Here is a 25,955-nt window from a genome sequence, read left to right as displayed (position 1 = left end):
GCTCTTTCACTTCTGGGCGATTTCTAAAACTTTTTGATGCCCCCTCGTAGGTGTTTATCCTTTTAGAAAATCTAAATTATTGCCTCACACGTAAATAACCACGCTGTAGCCACATCTTTCCACAGATTCTTCCCTAACTGGAATTCTACAGAAATGGACCCAAAATGGACATTTCTTTTTTTTTAAACCAAATTTTTTGGTGAACCTGCACACAGAAGTGTCTATTCATTTAGAAAATCTGAATTATTCCCTCACACATAACCACACTGTGTCCACATCCTTCCACAGATTCTTCCCCAACCGGAATTCTACAGAAATGGACTCGGACCCAAAAGGGAAATTTTTTTTGAACAAAACTCTTCCCTAGATAAGCTGCACATGATGAGCACATCCCGCTGATACATACATATGTACATGTAGGCCTACATGATGCATATATATATTCTACGTACATGTACATAAAAAGAAAGTATCACCTGTAATGACATTCTGATATGAAATGATTCTTTATTTTGGAATCTGTATTTCATAAAGCAGGCATGAGAATTTTCAGTTTTAAAACTAATTTTTTTTTTCAGTCAAAATTTCCGCAACTTTATTTAATTTCAGCCTGTTTTGGTACTTTTTGCCTAATTTCACACAGATTTTTAGTTTGTTTTTAGGAAAGCGCTGTCTTAAGGGCAGAGTAATGGGAGAGAACATGGACCTTTTCGAGCTTCATTATTTCTGAATTGTATGTCCAAAGTATATAAAACTATACATTTTTGGAAAGGAAATGAGTCAAGGAATCCCATGGTGACATCAGATTTGTTCAAAAATCTCAAGTTTTTGAGAAAATCACAAAAATTCACTTTTTTACCCCAATTTTAGCTTTTCATGAAGAAGAGACATGAACTTAGGGAAGGTTTTTTATTTTTTGAAATTCGTCTCTTTTTTCAAATATTGAAAAAACATGTGAAAAAAAGCCATTTTGTCACTCTATTAAGCTAAAAATTGCACACAATGGTGTCTATTTTTGTTTAAAACAAATATTTTGAAAAAATGAAAAAACCTTCCCTAGACTTTGATGTACTCTAAAGGATAGTGCAAAAAGTTAACCCTTTGCTTGCATATTTTTCGAGTTATCTTAATTGTCACAAAAATCACGCAATATTGTCAAAAGTGAACTCTGAGAAATCAATGTTTTAGTAAAAAAATGTCAAAATTCTGCACAAAACGTCCTTAAATTTTAAAACGGTAAGACTTTCACATTTGTAAAAGCTGTATCTGGTGCATGGTCTAAATATGCATCTTTTTGCACCAATGAATCTATAATGTCTGCTTTCAGTGTGTCAAAATTCAAAATAATTAAAAAATCTAAGTGGCATTTTGACTGCAAATTTTTGTTTTGTTTACACCACATTTGCTGGCGTGAACAACATACCGAATGCGCCTTGACTGCGTTGGACATACGCGCAGAGTTAACGTCGCGTCACGACCTTGAATCGTCATGCGTAATCACAATATTTCGCATTCAAGATTTCTGACTCTTTATTTCCGCCAATTTACTAAGCTGTCTTGAGCCATGTGACTTTTTAGAGTTGAAAAGAGTGAAATAAATCAAGCAAAAATACGAATAAATATTAGCAAGTTGTAATTTATCAGTTTCAAGTTAAAGAATACATCTTAGTGTTGATAAATATCAAAAAATCTCAAATTCGGTCGTAGACGAATGTGTCTTCCATTACTCTGGCCTTAAGATTTCCAAATGAAGGTCCTGTCAAGATGGTGACAGTCTCAGGCACTCATAGGTTGTAATTTTTAGGATTCCTTTGAAGGAACTTTCTTCTTCTTTTGTCTTTCAATAAAAAACCAAAAACAAAACACAAAAAAACACGATGTCACAGATATTAAAGTAAAAACTTTCAGTTATGATGGGAAACTGGTAACACAAAGAGCAGCATATCCTGCTTTCTGGTTGGATTTTTCGTACATAAACTTCCTGCAAGGGCGAACAAGGTACAGTTACAAAATCCCTAGCACTGCACCGCAGTATAAAGCCCCAAATACTGCAGCCAATTGCGAGTCGATTTATGGCTAAATGATGGCAAACTTGTAATCTTGTTTTTGCTCCCAACCTGAGATGATAGAGTGCAGGATTTCATGCTTAATAGGCATAAAAATCCCTTTGCTGCCGACTCAGACCCCAAGCCTACCATAGATCACCCTCTAGGACATATCTGAGTCCCAGGGGGACACCCCTCGCTGTATCGACTGCATACATGTGCGTATAAAAACCAAGAACATGGCGAAAATGGAAAAGGGGATTTTACCGTGACCGGGGAAGGGGATTTTTTTTTTCGCTTGATAAAAAGTTTGCATGATGGTAAAGGGATAAGATTTTGTCAGATGATATTGAACTGTTTGCACTTTTATTAGTGAAAAAGTTGTGAATATTTATGAGTCTCAGAATAAGTTTTCATCCCTATAGAGGCTGACTAGTTCAGGGGGCGTTTTGGGCTATTCCAGTTGAAATCCATACACCCCCCTATGGAAGGCATGACCTTAATCTCTCACGCAGGACATGAGTGTTTCAAATGAGGTTACCTGAATAGCTAGGTGACTCCATCTGAAATTCACCCCCTGTGTGGGAGATTAAAATACGATATCAAAGTTGTAACAAGTGTTTATTTTGACCAAAGAAAAACAACATATTTTTATTACAATAAAAAATTAATTGGATCAAAAAAGTTTTTGAAACCTGCTCTTGTACTACTCGAAACATGCAATGTGATTATGCAATTCTATGTGAATCCTATACAGTCAGTCTACTCTGAAGTACAAAGTACTGACGCGGACGCATACATTGTGCCGACTTTGAAGGCACGCATACCTGCAGCAGAGACACAGCACTGCGCACTGTTTACGCGATGTATACACGCGCGTTGTTACTTTGTACTTCAGAATGGACAGACTGTATAGTATAATTTTGTTGGAAGTTCATGCTGATGCTAGATATAACAAAGTTGTCCATATGAAAGCTACAGCTCCATATATAAGAAGTATTTTAAATGTGAATAGCATTGCAGCATGGTAGTCAATGTCTAACTAAGGCATATTTATGATCCAGATCCATATACCATGCCAAATGATACTCACACTTAACTTATGTGTACATGGTCATAAAACAAAATGTTTTGAAAAATTCAAAATTCAGAATCTTTGAATTCCCATTTAAATGTACTTGATGCAGGGGCGTGGTACTGACAGAAGCAATTAGGTCATATAATAATAGAGCATAGAAGCTGCTTTTTATTGTGTCCATTGGAGCATAAAAACATTTTGTAATTGCACTGTCAACGTTTGTAGTACCGTAGGGATATGAAAGCGAGAAAACTGTATTGCTAGCATCTACATTATGAGCTTTCTATTTGGGATAAAATCATAAAAATCTACAATGTGCAATGTAAATGAGCTGTTTATCACATTATTATCACATTTATTTTTTGCTTAAATTTCCAGCATTTAAAAAAATTATTTTTACCAGGCTGCAAATTGCTGAAAACTTGTCAATGAAATTATATTTATATACTTGTATGTTTTCATGCTGTAGACAAGAATGAATATGGTCATTTTCACGGTTTGGGTGTAACTTTTGATTTTTAGGGTCAAAATTTCAAACCACTTAAATATGTTTCTGTTTACTGAAATCATGCATAGAAGCAACTTAATTTCAAGTAAAATAATGTTTCAAGGCTTAAACCTTTTGATTTCTAATAAAAATTTGACATTTGCATAACATTTTGGTTAAAATCTAAGAAAAAATGTATTTTACATAACCTCAGAAAATTTTGACATGAAAGCTGGAATACATGTGAAATTCCATTCCAAAGTAAATCAACAGATATAAGTTAAATTTTATACCATGTTTTGCTATGTTTGTAATTGCAGTTTTGAAAAATGTTAACATCAAGTGTCATTTACAATGGAAATTTCAAACCTTAAACATATTTTTTAAGTTTTAATTGGGTTCCTAAAATAATTTGAATGTCTAACTTCATGTACAAATACTACTTGATGAAAGGAACCTCCCAGCCAAGTTTCACAGAAATTGGAGTTATTTTTTAGAATTGGCAATTCAAGCGATTTGTGTTTCGGAGGCTTCAGTTAACAACACAGGTGATCATAAAAGTAAAATATTTAGCTAACTACTACAAGTTGACATAAAAAAATAGGTAAAAATTATCACAATTACCAATTTTCATGCTTTGCTTCTAAGTATTGAATTTCAGTTGTGACAAAAATTAAATTATCACAGCAAGTCATTTTTTTGTTTCGGAGGCTTCATGTTAACAATTGTTAAACATTGCAGAAGTAGTTTTTTGAAAACAACAGTGTTGGGATCATCTAAGCTGTTATTTTCTTGTGTGTATTGAATCAATGATTCTATGCGGCAGATATTGTAGATTTATCACATTAATTTTTTCACCCATTTGTTAAGTATGGTGTTTTTTGCATGTGAAGCCTCCGAAACAGGCTTTTTAAGGTATCAGTATATTTTTCAAACATTAACCATAATGTCAATTTTTTTTTTATTTTATGACATTCTGCACATATCAAGTAATAATTACAATGCAGATATCAGTATGAAACACACCAATTTAGATATGCATAGATGATAATTAAGTTTACTGTTGTTTCGGAGGCTTCATTTGTTTCGGAGGCTTCAATTGTTAACGGAAAGTATTGGGTCCCATTTTCAAACGGTGATATATATCTCCACGATTTAAAAACATGTGACTTGAGGATCTAGTTTGCTACATTTTAATAAATAGATTGGATGAGCTCTTTTATTTATATTTGCACAAGCTTGCTGAACAGTTTGTTTAAAAAAAAAAAAAAAAGTTAACGGAAAAACGGCTATTTGAAGTCAAGATTTTATAAAAATTTTAAAAGCTTGCAAATCGGCTAATTTTTGTTACCCATTTCAAGTTAAGATAACAACTGTTATGAATCAAGAAGAAGTGAAGAAATAACCAAGAATTATGAACCAAAGCTACACCCACAAAGTTTGTTAACAATTGTTAACGGAAAATGAAGCCTCGAAGCGATAAATATCGAAGTCCGGTTCTCAAAAATACAGGGCCGTTCACAATTAAATCTAATGTAGCAGTGTTTACTGAACATATGACTGTACTTTCAGGATAAGAAAAAATATCCATGAACTAACTGAAGAAAACACAGGGTTTTACAAAAATGTTACTGTTTTTTATAGTTTTTCAAAATGGCAATATTAAGTACATTTAAGCCTGCTAAAACTGAATGCAGTAACTCCCAAAGCTGATTATGCTACCCAAGGTAGCTGCTAACTAGATGACTTATGTGGCCAAAAATTATGGAATTCTGTGGCTTTATTAGAACACTACGGATTAAAATGTTAAAAATCCAAAGTTACACCCTTTACCGTGAAAATGACCATATAAGCAGCAACAATAATTAAATTTACTATGTACAATCACTATGGACCACAATGGCCTCATCCCAATGGCATAGTTCAATAACCTCAATTAAACAATCATAGTGCAAAATTTGACCTCAAGTTTCAGAATATGAGTTTTTGTGCCCACATTTTTGAATGTCATTCAATGACTGTGCAAATGTATTGGGATTAAAGAACTGTGCCTTGATAGATGAGCATGTTGTGGATCCTAGTGAATGTATATTGAAATACTCTACGAAATCATGCAGTAATGAGTATGGTCCATGATGAAAATAATCACATTGTAGGTTTGAGTTGTGTAAGAAAAACTTACTGGATCAGATAATTGTAATAATTTTTTTGGTCAAAATAAACATTTGTTGCAAATTTCGTTTGGAAATCATAACTGTTTACCACAAGAAAGAAGTCTAAATAAGGGCATGCTGGAAAGCACCCCTCAAAATCTCTTGTGCATCTAATAAACAGTTTCACCATTTTAATATAATTTGCGTACCAGTGTTTTCAGATATCTTTTTCCCATGGCATTGATGTGAATGCTATACATAGTACAATGTAGATCTGTCATTCTTATGCAAATTGCTATATTAGGCGTAGATCTGAGACCAAGTGGTTATTATTAGCTAAGGATATGCTGTATTGTTTCAAAGGTGGAGTTCATGTCTACAAAAACACAAAAGCTAAAATAAAAGAGATACCGGTACTATAAGCCAGACGGTGGGGCAGAAAAACAAAAAGAGGAGAAGAATGACAATGAATTTAAAATTGATATTTGTGATGTGATCAAGCTATTTTTGTAGATAGGCCTATGTAGCCATAAATAGTATGGCTATTTGTTGAAGATTAGTCTTAATAAAATTCCCTTTAAAAGGGAAAGCCAGCCTCAATGTAGAAGAGGTCTTGTAATTAGTTTTGGTCAATGTGAAAGGCATTTTTAGGATCACGCTTACATCTACATGACAGTCCACCAAACCATCAACGATGAGAACATGCACACTGAAACAGCAGAAAACATTAATTCCTAATCTCATGTCAACTCTTTTAATTCATTACATGTACTCCAAATTGTTCTGGTCTGTTTGTTTTGTTGTTGTTGTTGTTGTTGTTGTCGTTGGTTTTTTTGTCTTTTCAGCTTTTTACCCACGATATCTCAATTTCCAATTTTGTAATACCAGAACTTACGAACTCAATATCTTCGCTTAGGAATGTCCGATGTCACTGCTTTCGATATATACACTGCCGGTTTGAGTTAACTTACATGTACATTTTATTTTAAAATAACTTAATTAATTCGCAATGTATAGTTTAAGCCTACTATATTATAATAGATAGTGGCCAGCACATTTATAAAGGACTGGTTACTCACTACAATCTTCACTCTTAAACTGTGTTTTTCTGAATGTGCTGATCATGTTGATTGCTAGTCGGAAACTCCTGCGAAGCTATGGACATGGCATCTTACATACTCCATTCTATAACAGTCTGCCTAGTGCCTTGTGTGTTTTCTCTTCAATCATTTTGTTGAATGTAATTTTATGAATCAAAAGTTATGTGTCATTTTATTTATAATAAAGAAGTTATTAAATTAATAAAGTAAGACAATTTATTTATCTATAAGTGCATGTCAAATGGGGTACATTGTTCAATACTATATGCATAAATTATGCCCATATTATAGCTAGGCCCTAAAAACTTTATTTTGCATCGGATTTTTCCCGTTGAAAAGACAAAACTGATGTTTATGATAGCAACCATTTCATCAATAACATTTTGAGTCATTTTTATCCATAAAACGACACAGGATATGATAGATATCTACTTTCACATTAAATTAATAAAGTAAGACAATTTATTTATCTATAAGTGCATGTCAAATGGGGTACATTGTTCAATACTATATGCATAAATTATGCCCATATTATAGCTAGGCCCTAAAAACTTTATTTTGCATCGGATTTTTCCGTTGAAAAGACAAAACTGATGTTTATGATAGCAACCATTTCATCAATAACATTTTGAGTCATTTTTATCCATAAAACGACACAGGATATGATAGATAACTACTTTCACATCAATATGGTCCATATGATCACAGATTGTTGAGAATCTGTGATATGATCCGGGATATGATGAAGATTTTGATTCTATAGATCTGTTATCAACATGATATCACGCTGTTCAGTGGTCAAGGAGTAAGGACCCCGGTCAAGGACACTGATATGACATCATAGGTGATGTCAGATTTTCTTCTGCTGACCATATGATGCTATATATATTAACTATTATTGTTACATTTAGGCCTTTAAACTTTTAAAGTCATAATTAATTAGTTCAAACATAACTTTGGTAATACTCACTGCGTTTTCGTTGTTGAAACGGCAAAACATACTTACTTTTCCTAACAAATCAATTAAAATATTTTAAAAAAAAAATTTAAAAAAAAAAGTAAAAAAAAAAAATCATTCCAATACCACTAAAATATAATCTCTTGAGTAAACTGACCCCAAACCTGAAACAGGTACCAGCCCGAATGGGCTGGCGAAAAAGCCCTTTTCCTAAAGATGTTGTTGATTCAACCCTTTTTCTACATGTAAATATCCCAAGTGATGAACCCCACAGTAAAATGTATATAATGTCAGATTATTCTTTTGATGGTGTGAACAATGTCTTAGCCCACACCAAAAGTATAGGAGTACTATAGCTCAAAATTTTGAAGCGGATTGTTTTGTAGACCTCAATATAGAAAACAGAATATGAACAAAATCTGACCACCACCCACCTTTATAAACACAATAAAGATCAGCCTGTCACAAATCAAAACGGTTTAAGCTAAAATAAGAAATAAGAAAACCTGCCTACAGCTTAAAATGGGAAATCAGAAAAAAAAATGCTGTTGTCATCATCATGCAATGCATATATTGTAAACTGAACTATTAATAGAATTTCACTGCAATATTAGGCAAAGTAAAATGAATAGCATGTATATCATCCCGTCCTCACCGATTTTTGGAGATTTTCAAATATTTTTGTTATTTTTCTTCTTTGCTCCCTTACCTTGTTGCTAAAACTGTTGTAATGAAAAGATATGTTAGAAATTCTTGATTATCATTTATAAACACATTGCAAACACTTTCTTCATGCTAGGGCATGACATAGGGGTTGGTATTTTGGGGATAACAAAAATATTAGGGGCCCTCCCCGTTTTTATGATGGGTTGATAAAGACTTTGCAAATGCAATTTTACACAGAAATAAATGAATGGTAAAAAAATAACATAATACCGTAACAAATAATAAGGGCCTCCCTTAATCAATTTTTGAAAAAGTCTAGACGATATACGTGTTATTTTTTTGCTTGGCCACACAAGACATTTGTTGACAATGACCTTGAGGAGACTAAGTATTTTTATCTATTATTTTAATACTTCGATATAACTAGCTAATTTTACCTCCCTGTTTTGCCCATAGGTCATTCCTCCATATTATGAATTATATTGAAGAGATAAGTTTAGAAGGGATTGTCGTATTTTTAGCAAAGAATTGTTAGAATGCAAAATCAGTTGGTCGGCATCGATGCAGCACAAATGTACTGAATAATGGATCGTTATCATTTTATTTGGAAATTAGAATAATGTTCATAAAACAAAACACATATTTTGGACATGTTTTGAAGGAAATAAGGAATTGTGAAAATGTTCATTCTAAAATCCCTTCATTTTTGCCCAATTGGTGATAACAAATGGTAATGATTTCTTTGAATGACGATGAATTGTCATAAGGGTACTTTAAATTTGAGTCAAAAATGTGATGATATCATTAAACAAATTGATTGGTGGGCCATTATGATGCCGAATGTTTTGTCAAGTTCTATAAAATAATTGAAATTAAATATGTAATTAGGTTTTTATGTAACAAATAATTGTGACATGATCAAGGGGAATGAGTCACATGTCGACCCTGGTCGAAAATTAGGTTTACATATGGTTCTAAAGAGGACGATTAGAGCTTACAGAAACTGAAAACCCCATGTTGATACAACTTTTCTTTACAAAGTTACGTCAATTTATCAATCGCTGAAAACAATATAAAACAAAAGAATTTTAACACTTTCTTTGCCAATATCTCAAAATCAATATTAGCGACATCCGGCTCATTTCCCTTGATCGTGTCATGTAGATTCAGGAGGCAGCTGAGTTCAAGAAGACAGCAATGGGCTATTCCATTTAAAATCCACACTACCCTGTGGAAGATTTTGGAAATATCTTCCACAGGGGAGTATAATTTCAAATGGAATGAACACATTAGGAGCTCCATTTGAAACTCACTCTCCCTCAGGGGAAGATTCAGGTTGAATCTTTCTCAAAGGGTGTATGAAATTCAAATGGAGCTGCCTAATGCACCCATTCCATTTAATATGCATACTCCCCCGTGACAGATTTTTCCAAAATCATCCACGAGGGTCGACTGGGTTTTAAATGGAAAAGGCAAATGCAGGGAAAAGGATATTTATTTCATATCTGTGACTGCTATCACAGTAAGCCCCCCCCCCAAAAAAGTTGTGTTGCCCTCAGCGACCGACCCTAAATCCTGAAAAGTCAGGTTCGCAATATTTTTGGAATGACTATTTTTACAGATTCCAAAAATCAATGCTTTTCACTTTTTTTATTGAAAGACTAGTCTTAAATTGATTATCTAACATTAGTATGCAGTACTTAGTCAAAATAAGAGTCAAAATTGTCAAGCATTATTTAATATTTGTGGGGATTTTTAAAAACTGAAGGTTTTCCCACTTGAGGGCAACATAACAATTGTGTTGTTGTTTTTTTGTTTTTGTTTTTTGCCTAATTGTGATATGGATTTGTTTCAAATCCCTGACCATAATATGTGACATGATCAAGGAGGACATTTAGAGCTTTCAGAAACTGAAAACCCCATATTGATAAGACTTATCTTTGCGAAGTTACGTCAATTTATCAATCGCTGAAAACAATATCAAACAAAAGAATTTTAACACTTTCTTTGCCAATATCTCAAAATCAATATTAGCAACATGCGACTCATTTCCCTAGATTGTGTCACATACTTAGTATATAGGCCTACATCTAGGCTTACATTGAATATCAGATTTATGGAATATGTTTTGGTTGGATGGCCTTTAATACTGGGTGGAGTACATATAGTAGTGTAAAACAAAACCAAGGTTGATTGGTAATCACTGAAATTAGTATGAATATGATTATTCACAGATATTGGAAAATGTGTTCCAATATCTGTGGATTATTACCATACAGGTGCTGGTATTAAATAAGGCCAAGTAAATTTAAAAAAACGTGCTTCTCGTCCCCTCCTGCTTCCTTTTTTGAAGATTTTGCATTTTTCTTTTTATTTTACAATCTTTCTGTCATAACTTTTTGTAAAGATACTAGAGAAGTTCTTCTTAAATATAAGCCTTTACAATAGTGTTTTGTGATGACCAGAGGGGTTGGCATCTCAAAACAACAAAATAAAAAGAGCCTCTTCATGTTTTTCAGTTTCTAATCTTTACGCTATAAAAAGGATATAAAGCGTCTAAATAGGGCAATTTAGGGCATTTTTTCAATAAAAAATAAAAAGCCCCTCTTCCTCCTATTTTTCCAAAACCTGGACAAGAAACATGTTTTATTTTTTACTTTGCCTAAGCCTCATTCAAGTGTTTACATTTTAAATTCTGGTTTAAAAATGTGGTTTTTAAAATTTTGAGTCATGGGGAAAACAGTTTTGTTATTGTGTGGTCCACATTTTATAAGAATGGAGTTGGAAACCTCAAAGACACAAATAGGCCTAGGTGTAGTCCTTTGTTTGTATTTCAGTTTCAGTTGCCTATTTATGTTAAATGCTGGTTTATATTTGATTTCTTTTGAAATTAAATGACAACATTTGTTGTACCGTATTCGTTCCATTAACCGCCCATGCCCCTATAAGTGCCCACCCAGCGACTTTACAACAAGAAAAATGTGATATTATATTAACCGCCCATTCAGTTAAAAAAACTTCCTTTAAGCTTACCTAGATCGAGTGACTATACATGCATGCGGGAAATTGAGCCTTAAAAATAGAGTACTATAGCCCACTGATATCTGATTTTTGATGATATTTTAGATTTTCTAGTGCTTGATATCAGCAACATTTTAAACATTTTATGGGTGTAGGCCTACATTTTATTTCACATTCTGTTTTTAGAGCACAGTGTTGCATGGAAATTGATCTTTAAATGCGAAGAGACAAAATGCCTTCAGAACTTTTACAAAATATGCAACTCCCAATGTTTTTGTGACATATTTGGAATTGTATGTCTCCGAAGAAGGCAGGTGATAAGTGGAATAGCTGCCATTTTGTTAGTTTGAGGACATAGAAATCATGAAAGGGTGTTGGGTTCTAGTACATTTGTACTGGTAGATTATTTTGGAATTCTTGTTAACGCGGCTGTGTACTCAAGACATTGTTTCTTTCGCGAAATTGATTTTTTTTTATATGTTTGTATTTTGTTATGTTTTTTTATAAATACAAGGAATGAAAATCCAGATTTGTAAACTCCAACTGCAATATTTTAAGCATTTTATTTCACTATTCTACTCGTGTTTGAAATTGAAAAGGAAAGAAAATCTTTGTTGTACCAGCAGGGTACACGCGCGCAATAACGCATCGCGTTGCGTATCGCGTATTTGTTAACGCATAAATACGCATACGCCGACGCTTATCTGCATGCGCCGGCGCATCTTATGGAAACACCGCGAAGCACTGATTTCACAAAAACCTAGTGGTCAAATGGCTCCGTTTTTAGCTGATAAAATGTGGGTTTATTTTTTACTTTGCCTAAGCCTCATTCAAGTGTTTACATTTTAAATTCTGGTTTAAAAATGTGGTTTTTAAAATTTTGAGTCATGGGGAAAACAGTTTTGTTATTGTGTGGTCCACATTTTATAAGAATGGAGTTGGAAACCTCAAAGACACAAATAGGCCTGGTGTAGTCCTTTGTTTGTATTTCAGTTTCAGTTGCCTATTTATGTTAAATGCTGGTTTATATTTGATTTCTTTTGAAATTAAATGACAACATTTGTTGTACCGTATTCGTTCCATTAACCGCCCATGCCCCTATAAGTGCCCACCCAGCGACTTTACAACAAGAAAAATGTGATATTATATTAACCGCCCATTCAGTTAAAAAACTTCCTTTAAGCTTACCTAGATCGAGTGACTATACATGCATGCGGGAAATTGAGCCTTAAAAATAGAGTACTATAGCCCACTGATATCTGATTTTTGATGATATTTTAGATTTTCTAGTGCTTGATATCAGCAACATTTTAAACATTTTATGGGTGTAGGCCTACATTTTATTTCACATTCTGTTTTTAGAGCACAGTGTTGCATGGAAATTGATCTTTAAATGCGAAGAGACAAAATGCCTTCAGAACTTTTACAAAATATGCAACTCCCAATGTTTTTGTGACATATTTGGAATTGTATGTCTCCGAAGAAGGCAGGTGATAAGTGGAATAGCTGCCATTTTGTTAGTTTGAGGACATAGAAATCATGAAAGGGTGTTGGGTTCTAGTACATTTGTACTGGTAGATTATTTTTGAATTCTTGTTAACGTGGCTGTGTACTCAAGACATTGTTTCTTTCGCGAAATTGATTTTTTTTTTATATGTTTGTATTTTGTTATGTTTTTTTTATAAATACAAGGAATGAAAATCCAGATTTGTAAACTCCAACTGCAATATTTTAAGCATTTTATTTCACTATTCTACTCGTGTTTGAAATTGAAAAGGAAAGAAAATCTTTGTTGTACCAGCAGGGTACACGCATAATAACGCATCGCGTTGCGTGTCGCGTATTTGTTAACGCATAAATACGCATATCGACGCTTATCTGCATCTGTGGCGCATCTTATGGAAACACCGCGAAGCACTGATTTCACAAAAACCTAGTGGTCAAATGGCTCCGTTTTAGCTGATAAAATGTGGGTTTTTCAAGTTCTTTCCCCGATTTAAATATGAAGTTATGAATGGATTTCGCATAAACTTCTCAAGGGGCTGTGGATTTACCCGATGTTCACGTAATGTAAGGTACAAAAACGAGAACTGCCGCATTTTCCTGTGAGCTTCGATCAAAGTGCAAAATGTGACCACTTCAACGGCCTTTATTTCAATGTTCATTTTCTCGGTAAAATGACGATTTAGGTACACGATAACTCAATAAATACAGCATCTATAGGTAAGCAATTATGCTCATCATGAAAAGCATGATCGACTTAAGAAACGGTTTTCTCATTTTTTTATATTTTGGTCTATTTTCAATTTTTGGCATCATTTTGTGCAAATAGGCGTTTGTGAATTTTTAAAAGTTCATCTTGATGCCTTATATGGTCAATATCTTAAAAAAAGGGACCATTATGGAAAAAATAAAAAACCGTTTTTGGAATGGTGCCTCAAGATTAAGAAAAAAACAAAACTAAAATTTTTGAAAAGAGTGTTTTTTTGTTATGATGTACCGAACAAAAAGTGCCAAAAATTCACTTTTTTGTGATTTTCTTCATAATTGTTGTTTTTACACCAAATCTGTTTTTATATTGAGATTCATTGATGTCTTGCCTTTATAAAAATGTATACTTTTATATGTCTTGCGTGAATAATTACGAAGTTATGGCACTTTTACTACATGCATGTCTGAGAGTACACAGCTACCTTAAGAGTGGTCATTTGTGGTGTGATCAAACAAGATTGTTAAGTTGGGCATATTCAATTTCCAGTTTTCTATATTATTGTATTTCAAGGCATATTTGCAAAGCTACATTTTGCATACAACCCTATTGAAATTGAACATTTGTAAAGGTATGAACACTGTTGAAGTGTTTCCAAAACAAAAGACAGCAAAAGAAATTATTTCCTTTGATTGGCTGTATCTGAAAATCAATATTATACAAATTATATACTGCCATGAGAAGTTCTGGTTAAAACTATGGGCCCGAGGTGAGATCAATAGTAGGCCTACTTTTATAAAATAGTATTAATTGATCTCAACGAGGGACCATAGTTTTAACCAGAAATTCCAATAAAGGCAGTATATATTTGTTTTATATACTTCATTAATATGTTCTTTGTTCATTGATTGGTTAAAAGAAAATTATTTGACATTTTGACTCTCCAGCTTCTATCCTGAGGGAACAGCACGGCCAATTTAAGCACAACCTATATTTTGCCCTTCAAAAAAATCGAATAGGCTAAAATCAGGCTAACCAATTACAGCAGCGCGAAATCACGCTATGGCAGTTTCTCGTGCATGAACTGTTCCGTCGCATCCAATGCGCGCACGCAGAAGGCATGGTCAAAAGTACTATTTACGGCTTGGAGGTACTATTTATGGCTCATCCAGGACATTGAAAATACTATTTACGGCTTAGAGGTACTATTTACGGATAGGAGTACTGATGGTAGAACTATTTTTGGTCATGTGATCCACTTTTAACAAATCAATGAACAAGAATATATCAAATGAAGTATATAATTCCAACTATCGACTGATTTTGCTTGATCACAATACATTTGGTCAAGTTGCCTCTGCCCATAGGGTTATGCCCAAAACCTTTGATCCATTGATGGACAGGGATGTAAGATTTCAAGCTTTTTCCTGAATTCAGGCATCTTTGTAGTCCAGATTTATACATTATTATGTTTTGATGAATCCAAGTGTGTGAAAATATTGGATCCAACACATAATAATGATAAAATTGGATGCTTTACGCCCAAAATGTATTGGTCTCGCTATGAGTTTTAAAATATTGGACTCGACTACGTCTCGTCCAATATTTTAAAACTCATAGCTCGACCAATAAATATGGGCTCAATCGATCCAATTTTATATCAATGTCTTTCATTTTCAATCCATTTTAGGGATATTCTGCAGTCATTTTCATGCTGTTTTTCAGGCTTTCTGTCAAAAATGGACTTTCATTCGGCATCCCTGATACCAGTCACACAATATCAACCTCATAATATTTAGGAAGTGTTGTTTTAAAAACAAACAAACAAAGCTGCCCCCTCCACCTGTGCACTATTATATTAGTAGAGGGGGGGGGGTTCAGGTAAATAGAGATCAGGCCAAGTTTTTTTCTACACAGGTAGCAGCTATACTTGAGTCTTGCATTCCTCATAAGTTTTTCTGATGTTCCCTCTCCTACCAAAGGAGATATCTTACACTTCCCATAATGCATTTCTCCCATTTTAATGTCCTGTACTGATTTGCTATAGTGCAACATGGACCGATAGTGATGTAATGTACCTTGAGCAGTGAACAGAGCCCATTCAGATCTTGCAAAATATATTTATTTCTTGACTATCAACCCAAGTGATCTCAAAATAAATAACAAAAGGAATCTGTACAAAGTTATGGGAGTGTCATTTGAGGATACGAGGCGATATATTATGTTGCAAAGGATTCTGGGAAGGGTAAGATTCTTCTCTGCTCTGCTACACAGACCTGTATTCCACCTGGGAACTCTCAGGAAGACACAGTGTGAAATACAGACACAATTTGCCTTGACTATTTGCACACGACCACACCCAGATTTCACACGTTCTTGTTTGTCATTCCTAACCAAGTGTATCCAATACGGGGTGGAAACGAGAAGAGTGAACGAACGCTGATTCAGGTCTTTAATTTTATGTCTTGTTTGAAAAGTTTCCGGATCTTATTGAGAAATGAAGTTTATAACACATACGTGTGTCCCATAGGGTTTGGTAGTAAGTGCTTGCGCGGAAATGTTCACCACAGTCTTGTATTGTACAATGTATTTGAATTGGGACTTATTTTTTAAAATGTCTAGTTTTTTTTTGTTCAAACAAGACAGTTATATTAAGCACTAGCTTTTGTTTTAGGTTTCCTTTATATCAAGAGTTTACAAATTTAAAAAGTATGTTTTAGGCTAACTATAGAGTATCCTACACTAACCCTAAACCGCCATCCCAAAATTTTTTTGGGCGGTGTGCGGTAACTGGACTTTGACGATTCATCTTTCTTTCACCATGCATGTAAGATAGTGATCATAGTCTGAGCTGAGTATAGTCTGGTAACTGAGAAAACAAAGGTTCTCGTCGATCTAGAAATGGGCTCTATTGGCTCTATGCGGCTGAACTTCGGACCTGCTTTATATTGGGTGTGTCTAAACAGTTCTATCTGCTCCATGTATAGCAGTAGCGTAGCCAGCAGGCAGGGGGGGCAGAGTGCCCCCCCAACATGACAAAAAAAATGAAAGAAAAAGTGCCCCTCTGACAAAAAATGAAAGAGAAAATCAGGAGGGCAAAGGAAAAGAAAAGGGCAAGGGGCCTTTTCTAGCAAAATTCAGGGCCAAAATAGTGTAAAATACAAAATTTTTCCACGCTACGCGCACACATTGTAACTATAAAGCCCTTTTTTAGCCGGATAATGGGCGAAAATGGTGTAAAATACCTTTTTTTTTCGCGCTACGCGCGTAAATCATCCCAATAAGGCCCTTTTCGGGAATCTCGAAGACATACAGTTTCTATGTATTATATGATGCAACTGCAATTTTTTTCGTCTGTGCCCCCAAAATTTGATTTTGCCCCCCCTGACCAAGAAAGCTGGCTACGCCCTGATGTATAGTACAAATTCAAGAAGGTCAGTGCTATGATCAAGCTATCAATTTCTTGATGCGTTTCTTGACAAGATGCAATAAATTCATTATAACACAACGTAATTCAGGAAGTGACCAGTAGCAGAAGGATAAGATAAAAAGGTTGAATTAATCATCAAATAACCTAGATCAGACGATTATCAAAGGTTAGGACATCTTAGTTAACCCCATGAGAACTACCTACCTATTGGTCAAAAAGAAGTTTTCATTATCAATTGGACCGATCAGCAACATTGTTAAAATAATTTCACCACACGAAAAAATTGGGGTGAATTATTTGCAAAGCTCCATTCTGATTGGTGATTAAGATGAAGATATCATGTAATTGACCAATCAGAGGCAATGTTAGAGCTGCAGGTAGTGCTCAGGGGTTTAAAAAGTTTTTCTCAAAGTTTTTTACTTACATGTAAATTTTTTTATCAAAATGTGGGACAAGTTTTTTGACAATAACTCGCCAGGGAATATGCACATATAATTTCACAGTGTTCAAGATGAGGCTTTTGGTTTACTGTTTAAGATTTTTAAAAGGCACATGGTCACTTTTAATTATTAATTATTAATTACGTATTATTTTCTTTATTTTGAAATAAGGGGCCGCATCCCAATATCAACAATACATTTTGGCACTGTGGATATAATTAAGTTCAGACATTTTAAGCTATTTGTGGTTGATAGCTAATGCATTAAATTATGCTGTTTTGGATCTAGAAACACTGCCCTTGAGTCACAAATCATCAGCACACACAAACAAATATAAATATTTCCCATTTGAAGAAAGGTATCTCTATTTTAAGGGCCATTACCTAAATAAAAATTCCCTTCAAAAGGGAAAGCCAGCCTCAATGTAGAAGAGGTCTTGTAATTAGTTTTGGTCAATGTGAAAGGCATTTTTAGGATTTAGGATCACGCCTACATCCATGTTACATGACAGTCCATATACCTAAAAACAAGGGTGCAGCTTAACCTTTCCCCCAGAATGGATGGGGAATCCCTCATTCAGTGGGAGCTATTGTGGCTACAGCAACTGAGCTGCAGCTCGGCTGGGGAAAGCTGCGCACTGGGAAATAATAAATAGCCTCCTTTGAAGTACTACATGGTGTGTACTGTAAGTAACTGAAACAACAGATTACCCCCTCACCCAACTAACATGCATGCACAACCCCCACCCACCCATGCGTGACCCACACACCCCTACCCCGGCTGGACACGGACAACCAAAATATTGAAGGAAAAGTTGTAAATGCAAAGTCTATGGTCTCTTTTCAAACAAAAAATAAGATCATAGTTCTTTTGCGCGGCAGACATTGGACACACTTATGCTGAATCTAGTGTCGCCAGCTCATACATGGCCACAGGGCACGGATTTATCATGTCATCCACAAACTCATTTACTGCTCCTTCAGCTAGTTTTAAAACTATTATTGGTCGGATGGACGGTGTACCGACCGACTTCAAAATAAAGAATGATTATATGTTTTCTGGGTGCAAGTGGCGACTGTCTTTTGGCGCGTTACGCCATCTTTGTTAACGCAGCTTAAGTCTGGTGAAAGACGTTCCATGGTGGTTATGGGTAAGGATCGTTTTCCAAGACAGTAGCTGGGTTAGAAAGGGGGTAGAAAGTTATTTATCATTCAATTTAGGTCAGGGGACAGTAAATGTTGGTGAGTCAGCGGAGAAGTGATAGATCGTTTGACTCATAATTATTTTGTGACTGTTGAAAACTAGGGGGGATATGGACATGATTTAAACCTTAATTATTAACAAGATGTGTTAGCTGGAACAGACAGCAAGGTTTAAGGTGACTTATATGTGACCCATTCCAGCATTTACATTAAATCTCGGCCTGGCAAATTCCGAGAAATTGACAATCTAAGCTTGTTAATTATTGAGAAAAATATAATTCAGAAAAATGTTGGGCTATAATAGTTAATGAAATTTTTTAATCAAACCATACGTATCAATTACCAAAAGCAAGGTGTCATTAATTAAGCTTTTGCCTCTTTCTGGCAAAAAGAAACTTGATGTTTTACTATTTATTTAGGTTTTAATAAGTGAGATTTGGGAATTTGAATTCAAAAGTACATATTGTTTAGTTGCATTTTGCAATGCATTATGGGATTCCAAATACGGTAATTTGCCTGGACTGATAATAGACCAGAGATGATACCTTACACTTCCCATGATGCATTTCTCATATTTCAATTTTCTGTACTGATCTAGTGCAACATGGGCCGAGAACAGAGCACATCCAGATCTTTCAAAATATGTTTATTTCTTAGCCAGCGAATTAATTTGGCAATCGGAAAGTAAAGAAGGAACAAAAAAGGAGAGAAGATGAACGAAGAAGTTGTACCCCCAGGTTTCGACCCCAGCCAGGGCCACTCACATGCCAAGCAGTATGTGCATCACCGACCGGTAGTCAGTCATGGTTGTTTTGCTGGCCTGGGCAATGAAACTGCATATTACTGCATATTGCATTATCCTATCACATGGCATGCAATAGAGGTTATCCACTTTACTCATGCGTGACTTCTAACAAAAGGCGCTGATTCCCGTAGTATTCCTCATTCAAAGCAACTCAATGCATGACCTCGGAGTTACCTGCATGACTTTGGCGGGATATTTTGAAACAGTCATGGTTGCACATGTAAGTACTTCTTTTGAAAGTCCTAAACAAGGTATAGCAGTCGCTGATAGGATATGCAGCTTATAGAACACGGATAACCTCTATTAGCTGGCATAGTCTATACATTAGAATATGACCGTTGCTAGGTCAACTGGTTCACGCTTTCTTTGTTACGAACCACTGATCGAAATGATCACAACACAAAGCCTATGGCATATCATAATTCGGAACAGGTGTATGAGCCCAGGCTTGAACCAGTAACCAATGGTTACTAACATGCACTATGGCAGTGAATTGCATGTGCAGTGATTTTGCTTTGTTAGATTTGGCATGGTTAGGGTTGAACTTAACTTCTGAAATGTGTAATTAGGGTCGCCATAAAATAAAACTTGTAGAAAAGTTCAAAAATCTTTGAATGTCCCTTTAATGATATGAAGTAATTACAATTATGCAGTCTCATTCAATCCCCATGACACATCAAAGACAAAGTTATGTCACATTTATAGAATTTCACACACTTCATTTGCAGTGTCATTTAGTGAGTGTCAGTTAAAATTTGATTGCTAGCCTATGATTTGTTGATCAAAACTGATATTGGTTCCCTTCAAATACCGTCAATAAAAATGGACGCATACATGCATATTGTGAAATCAGTGATTGCATGCTCAACATTTATGGAATTTGGACGGTTTGGTTGAAAAAAGCATTTATTAGAAGGGTGGCTTTAACCCTAACACCTATACATGTAAATGTCACAAAATAGCACAATAAAAACCACTGGGCATGCATGAAGCCCAGGGTCTGCGATGACGCAATCACCTAAGTGCTATATGCTCACCAAATCGCTGCCCGGGGCAGCGTAACCAGTGTGGCTACCGGTCGGTGATCATGTGCTTGGCATGTGAGGGGTCGCATGTTCGAATCTCGGGGTGCCATGTGACTTCTTTGTTCATCTTCACTCCTTTTTCGTTTCTTCTTTACTTACGATAGCAAAAAGGCAAGCAGGGGGGTTGGATGTTAGGGTTAATAAAAGAGAAATGGGTAAAATACTATTCCAGTGAGAGACAAACTAAATATTATTAGTGAGTGATAATTAACCGAATGACCATCTTCCCCAATGCCGTGAAGTTGAATGACCAGACAGCAGTAACACCTGCACATACTTGTTACACAGGTCCATGTTCGTGTGACAGCTTTTTTCAAATCACTGAAAATCCTGCCGTAGAAACTTAACACTCAAAATTACCTAGTCAAAAGACGACTTACCAGATATATTCTGTTAGCACCATCATTAATCACCAACATGAGACACAATACTATGCAAATATTGTCAACATTTGAAATAAAAATCCTTTTATGTGAATGATGATAAGGCAAATCGCTTTTGAATTCCGCGGATCCGGTGTTAGAAAAACCCGGCAGCAATTCTTCGAGTGAGTTTTAATTGTAACATATTGTTTTGTATTCGCCCGCTGCGGTTTTTATCGCATTCAAAACACATCCTCTTGAGTGTAATCTAATATTGAAAATGATCTTGTCACTATGATCAAAATGGCCTCATCCCAATGGCATAGTTCAATAACCTCAATTGAACAATCATTTGACCTCAACTTGCAACGTATGAGTTTTTGTACCCAAATTTTCAATGGTCATTCAATGAATGTGCAAATGTATTGAGGTTAAAGAACTGTGCCCTGATAGATGAGCGTGTGGATCCTAGTGTCTTGTCATGGTGACATATTGTGAGGTGAGTGGCTGTTAACGCTAGCATCAATCATAGGCCTTAAAGCACTGCCGTGCAAATCACTCGGAACAATAGAAGATCCAAATATTTTTAGCTCATGTTAAATGATACTAATGGTGAAATGTGTTGCATTGATGTATAGCCTACATGAAGTGCTTTTGTATCCTACATTAGTTTTCTTTGTGCTGATGCCATGAGGGCCATTTTGTTTACCTATCTGTCTCTGTCTGGTGTCTGCTTACACTGTCAGATTCCTACTGCGGCTGCTGCATAGGTACACCATCACAATGTACTATGCAGTACCAGTGCTGGTGGGTCCTGTGCAGTAGCAGCATTGGTAATGGGTAGGTCCTCTCTGTGGTACCTGTCAGAATTGGTGTACCTGTGCAGGCGGCTGCAATAGGAATCTTATGTGTGTGTTTTGTAACTACATGGTGACAAATGGAGATATCACTTGTGTGAAACACAAAATATCACTCCTAAACTAGAACAAGAAGAGTCTTTCAAAAAGACACAGTTCACGGATCAGGTGTATAGAAATTTGTTCTTCCATTTTCATATCTAACCTACTCTGCACTGATCTTACAATAAATTAGTGATTTGAGGCATAATGACTCCTACATCCTCTCTCCATCCAGCCAGCAAGAAACTCATTATCACTATCATAGGCTTATTGAAATTCAATTAATATACCATGCAGATAATAACCTTGGCCCAATAATTATTTGGGATTCAATTAAGATATGCAAACATTACTGGGTAGATAACAGGAATTAAGTTTTGTCAGTTGGAAGGAATTGAGTAAATCGCCTGTAGCAGTGTATTTTTCATATATGCAGTAATATGCTCAGCCTTATCACAAAATAAACAATAGCATTGACCTTACCCACCAATCAGTAAAGCCTATTATAATCATGTGATGGCTCAATCCAATAGTAAACATGCTTAGAAAAAAGGCAAAAAAAATAGTCCTGGCTGCCATTGTCTCAATACAAGATAAGATGTGCTAAAAAGTCCTTGTCATGTGGGGCGGATTAGATAAAGGGATACAAACCTGGGTATGAGGCATTAGGAATTATTTCCTAGCCTCATAATCACAAGGTTGATGGGCTACAATAGTTATTCAAGACACAGTGTATGTAAGGGATAAACTGTGCATATGAGATATGGGTTCAAGTGCGGGAAATGTTCACTGCCGTGAACAAAAAAAAATTACAGTACACTATATATGCAGGCATACATCCACCATCCACAAGCTTCAAGACATGTAACAGGAATTTACGACCATTGCGGCCAAAAACACATCATAATTGTAAACCATTTAGCAAGAATCAGGGACTTGCAGCTGTGAAGTGCAAACCTGAAATACACAATAAACCATTGGATACCAGAGTTCTCTTACATGTAAATAAACAATTAGTTCCTTGCCCAGGTAGTATTTGTCGAAGACTTCTCTCGATTGAGGGGGCACAAGCCCCATTCGCGCAAACCGTGATGCCCCTTGAATAGCAAGCAAAGCGAGCAGCGAGCGTAGCTGTTCACGGTGACCCAAACTAATTACAAGACCTCTTGTGCATTGAGGCAGGCCTTTCCCTTTTAAAGGGAATTTTTATTAATGATATGAAGGGATCCAATTTGTATCTAACATTTATGTCCCTTTTTATGTGTGTCTTTCATTTCAGATTACGTCAACCATCTCATAGAAATCTTAACTGATGAAAACAATATTGATGATATTGATGTCAAGGATGAAGTATTTCTGGTAGGTAGATTTTTTTCTCATTATTATTATGAAATCATTTTCAAAAGTTTACTAAAACTGACTTTCAGCACAACAAATTCAACTAACTTTGAATTGTTGATGTAAGACCCACATCTTCATCAGAAGAGGTCCTATGATGTTGTTTCGGGTCTTCCCTATATACAACATCCTCATTTAACCAAAAGTTGCCAATGTTCAACAAAAGTGCAAGTCCAGCTCAACATCATGGGACTCCCAATGATGAAGATGTGTGTGTGTTACACATTGACAATTCATATTAACTTGAAATTTGTTGTGCTGAAAGTCAGTTTAAACTTAGGAAATTGTTTATCACCAGCACGTATAAGTATTATGAAATGCAAGTGTCTTATAAAGTAACAGCTTTCTTGAATCCAAGTGACGTGAGTTTTATCTTACTTTATTATGTTACTTTATTATCTTGCATTTTATCTGTCTCAAGCTTGAATTATTTATGTTTATCTTGGGTTGGGACACAGACTAATGTGCAAAGTCCATCTTAAGTCCATTTCAAAGTTTGTTTGTTATGATTTAGTACAATACAATTAGTAAGATTTTCATTACAGGAGGCACACATTACAATTTCTATAACTGAAGGGATGGGGTGGGGGAGGGCACTCGAAGATCAAGTGCTGGCACTCGAAGATCAAGTGCTATGCATCCACATAAAATTTTGAAACATGGTTGGAATTTGGGCAAACAGCACTTGTCATTGATGTTTGGTTGTCCTTGTTTGGTTAACGTTTAGTCGGTCCACAAAGTAGCTACCGTAAAACCTCGTCTACAAGCATATCTATAGAGTGCTATGATGAAAGCTGAAAAATCAAAGTGCCATCCATCGAAAAATTAAAAATTAAAACAATATGGCGTTTGAGCAAATAAATTGCAGATACAAGCATATACAAAATTGTTGTAAGACCAATCTAATGTATTGGCATATTTACGGCTGCTCGTATTAATTTAGCTTTCATCAAAAATACTCTATATGCTTATAGACGAGGTTTTACGGTATATCAACACAGGTCGTCTGAAGGAAAAGTTAGGTTGTCCAAAGGTAAAGACCTATGGCATAAGAAGTTGTGTGTCTGTATTAAGAAGTTTAATGCAGTCAAGTTAGCTCAATCGTTAAGGCGTTCGACTATGGTGCAAGAGGTTGCGGGTTCGAACCCTGGCGGTGCCAATATGCTCTTGTGGCAAAATTGAGTTAGCTTGAAATTCCCCTGGACAAGGAAATTCCCCTGTTCTGTGCATGCATTGGGTGTGGGTGTGTATGTTCCGTTAACAATTTGCTCATGAACAGTTCAAATCCTATTGCAAACAAACTTGGGTCATAGCTGCACTATTGGGAACCATCATCTATTGGTAGTGATCAAGGTCTTTAAAGATTTTAACATCTTCCCAAGCTGTGAAGACATACCTACAGTGTCCAAATAGTCTTTTCACCATCATTATTCAAAAAGTGAAATCTATGCCATTTAAGGGTAAAAATGTACGCCGTTTAGGGTATATAATATCATCAGTTACGCCATTTAGGGTCTGTTTTGAGGGTTGATAGGAGGGGAGAGTCAACTTGTAACTTGAGTTACTATTGGGTTTTATGCTCTATATTGCATGAGGTACCTCTCCTTGTGAGCTTATTTTCACAAAGATAACTCTGCAAGAAACTGGAGGCAAATGACATGTGATTACTGCGCCTCCACCTCATTTTCCTAATGCAACCCAACCCAAACTGCCGGTTATATCATATATCTGCAAGATATTTTTGGCTCATGTTTGGGGAAAAGAACATTTAGACATCATACTGCACCGAGTATACCACCTTTTTGCCTTGATCTCCCTTGAAAGTGATCTATAGTAGGCATGTCCACATGGAGGGCTTTCTGCTTGAGCAACATGGTTCTCGAGCAAAAACTTCTGTGTGAACTGCCCTGGGGATCGTAATCCTTAATTTTGTCACCAAATTTATACACAAGAAATCCCAAGTGATCCTCAAGTGGTCCTCGAGTGCTACCATCATGTGAATAAGCTATTTTGTGATTCTATGCTGAGCTTAACCTATGACCAGTGCTGTACGGTGCAACCATTTTAGGCGCATTGGCGACTAGATTTTTTCTGATGGCGACTAAATATTCAATCCCTGGCGCCAATGGCGACCAACTGTTGAAGCTTTTAAATCGCCAGCAAATGCAAAACATGTAATGTAGCATTCAAGAGTATGAATGTAGTGCTCGAAATACCACATGCATACATGCATGCACAGATGCATGTAACTTTTACTCGGTGCATGTAGAGTTTTGCCTGTGCATGTGAAATTTTGTGAAAATTCACCAATTTTTAGGGAAAAAAATCAGATATGTGCATGGAAATTTTATTTTATATTTCGACCCCTGATGCTATGAATATGCATATTTACCATGTCTCAATGGGGACTTCCTGGAAAACATATAGGCCTACACTGTACCAGGGAGCAAAATTTGGGCGCCTAAATTTATAAAGTTAGGAGCCACTGGCTCCTCAATCAGTTTTTGCACCGTACAGCACTGCCTATGACCACAGTTGAATTATATTTATAATTCAGCGAGAGGTATGATTCCAGCTGTAATTCCAAGTTGAAGTCATCGGGCATCGCAAAACGCAA

At 35.6% G+C, this 25,955-nt stretch overlaps 1 protein-coding gene across 1 annotated transcript in view; it reads left to right on the top strand.

The window, feature by feature from the left end:
* The window catches only part of LOC140161794 (prominin-1-A-like), a 153,353-nt gene that overhangs the window by 34,680 nt on the left and 92,718 nt on the right, over positions 1-25,955 (top strand). The window contains exon 3 of the mRNA XM_072185091.1: positions 23,220-23,299. Within this exon, the coding sequence (XP_072041192.1) occupies positions 23,220-23,299 (80 nt within the window). The remainder of the gene's footprint in view (positions 1-23,219; positions 23,300-25,955) is intronic.

The sequence above is a fragment of the Amphiura filiformis genome, chromosome 10 (assembly GCF_039555335.1).
Source record: "Amphiura filiformis chromosome 10, Afil_fr2py, whole genome shotgun sequence".
In the NCBI taxonomy this organism is placed as follows: domain Eukaryota; kingdom Metazoa; phylum Echinodermata; class Ophiuroidea; order Amphilepidida; family Amphiuridae; genus Amphiura; species Amphiura filiformis.
The sequence above is the reverse complement of the archived record's forward strand: the minus strand, read 5'-3'. Positions and strand labels throughout refer to the sequence as shown.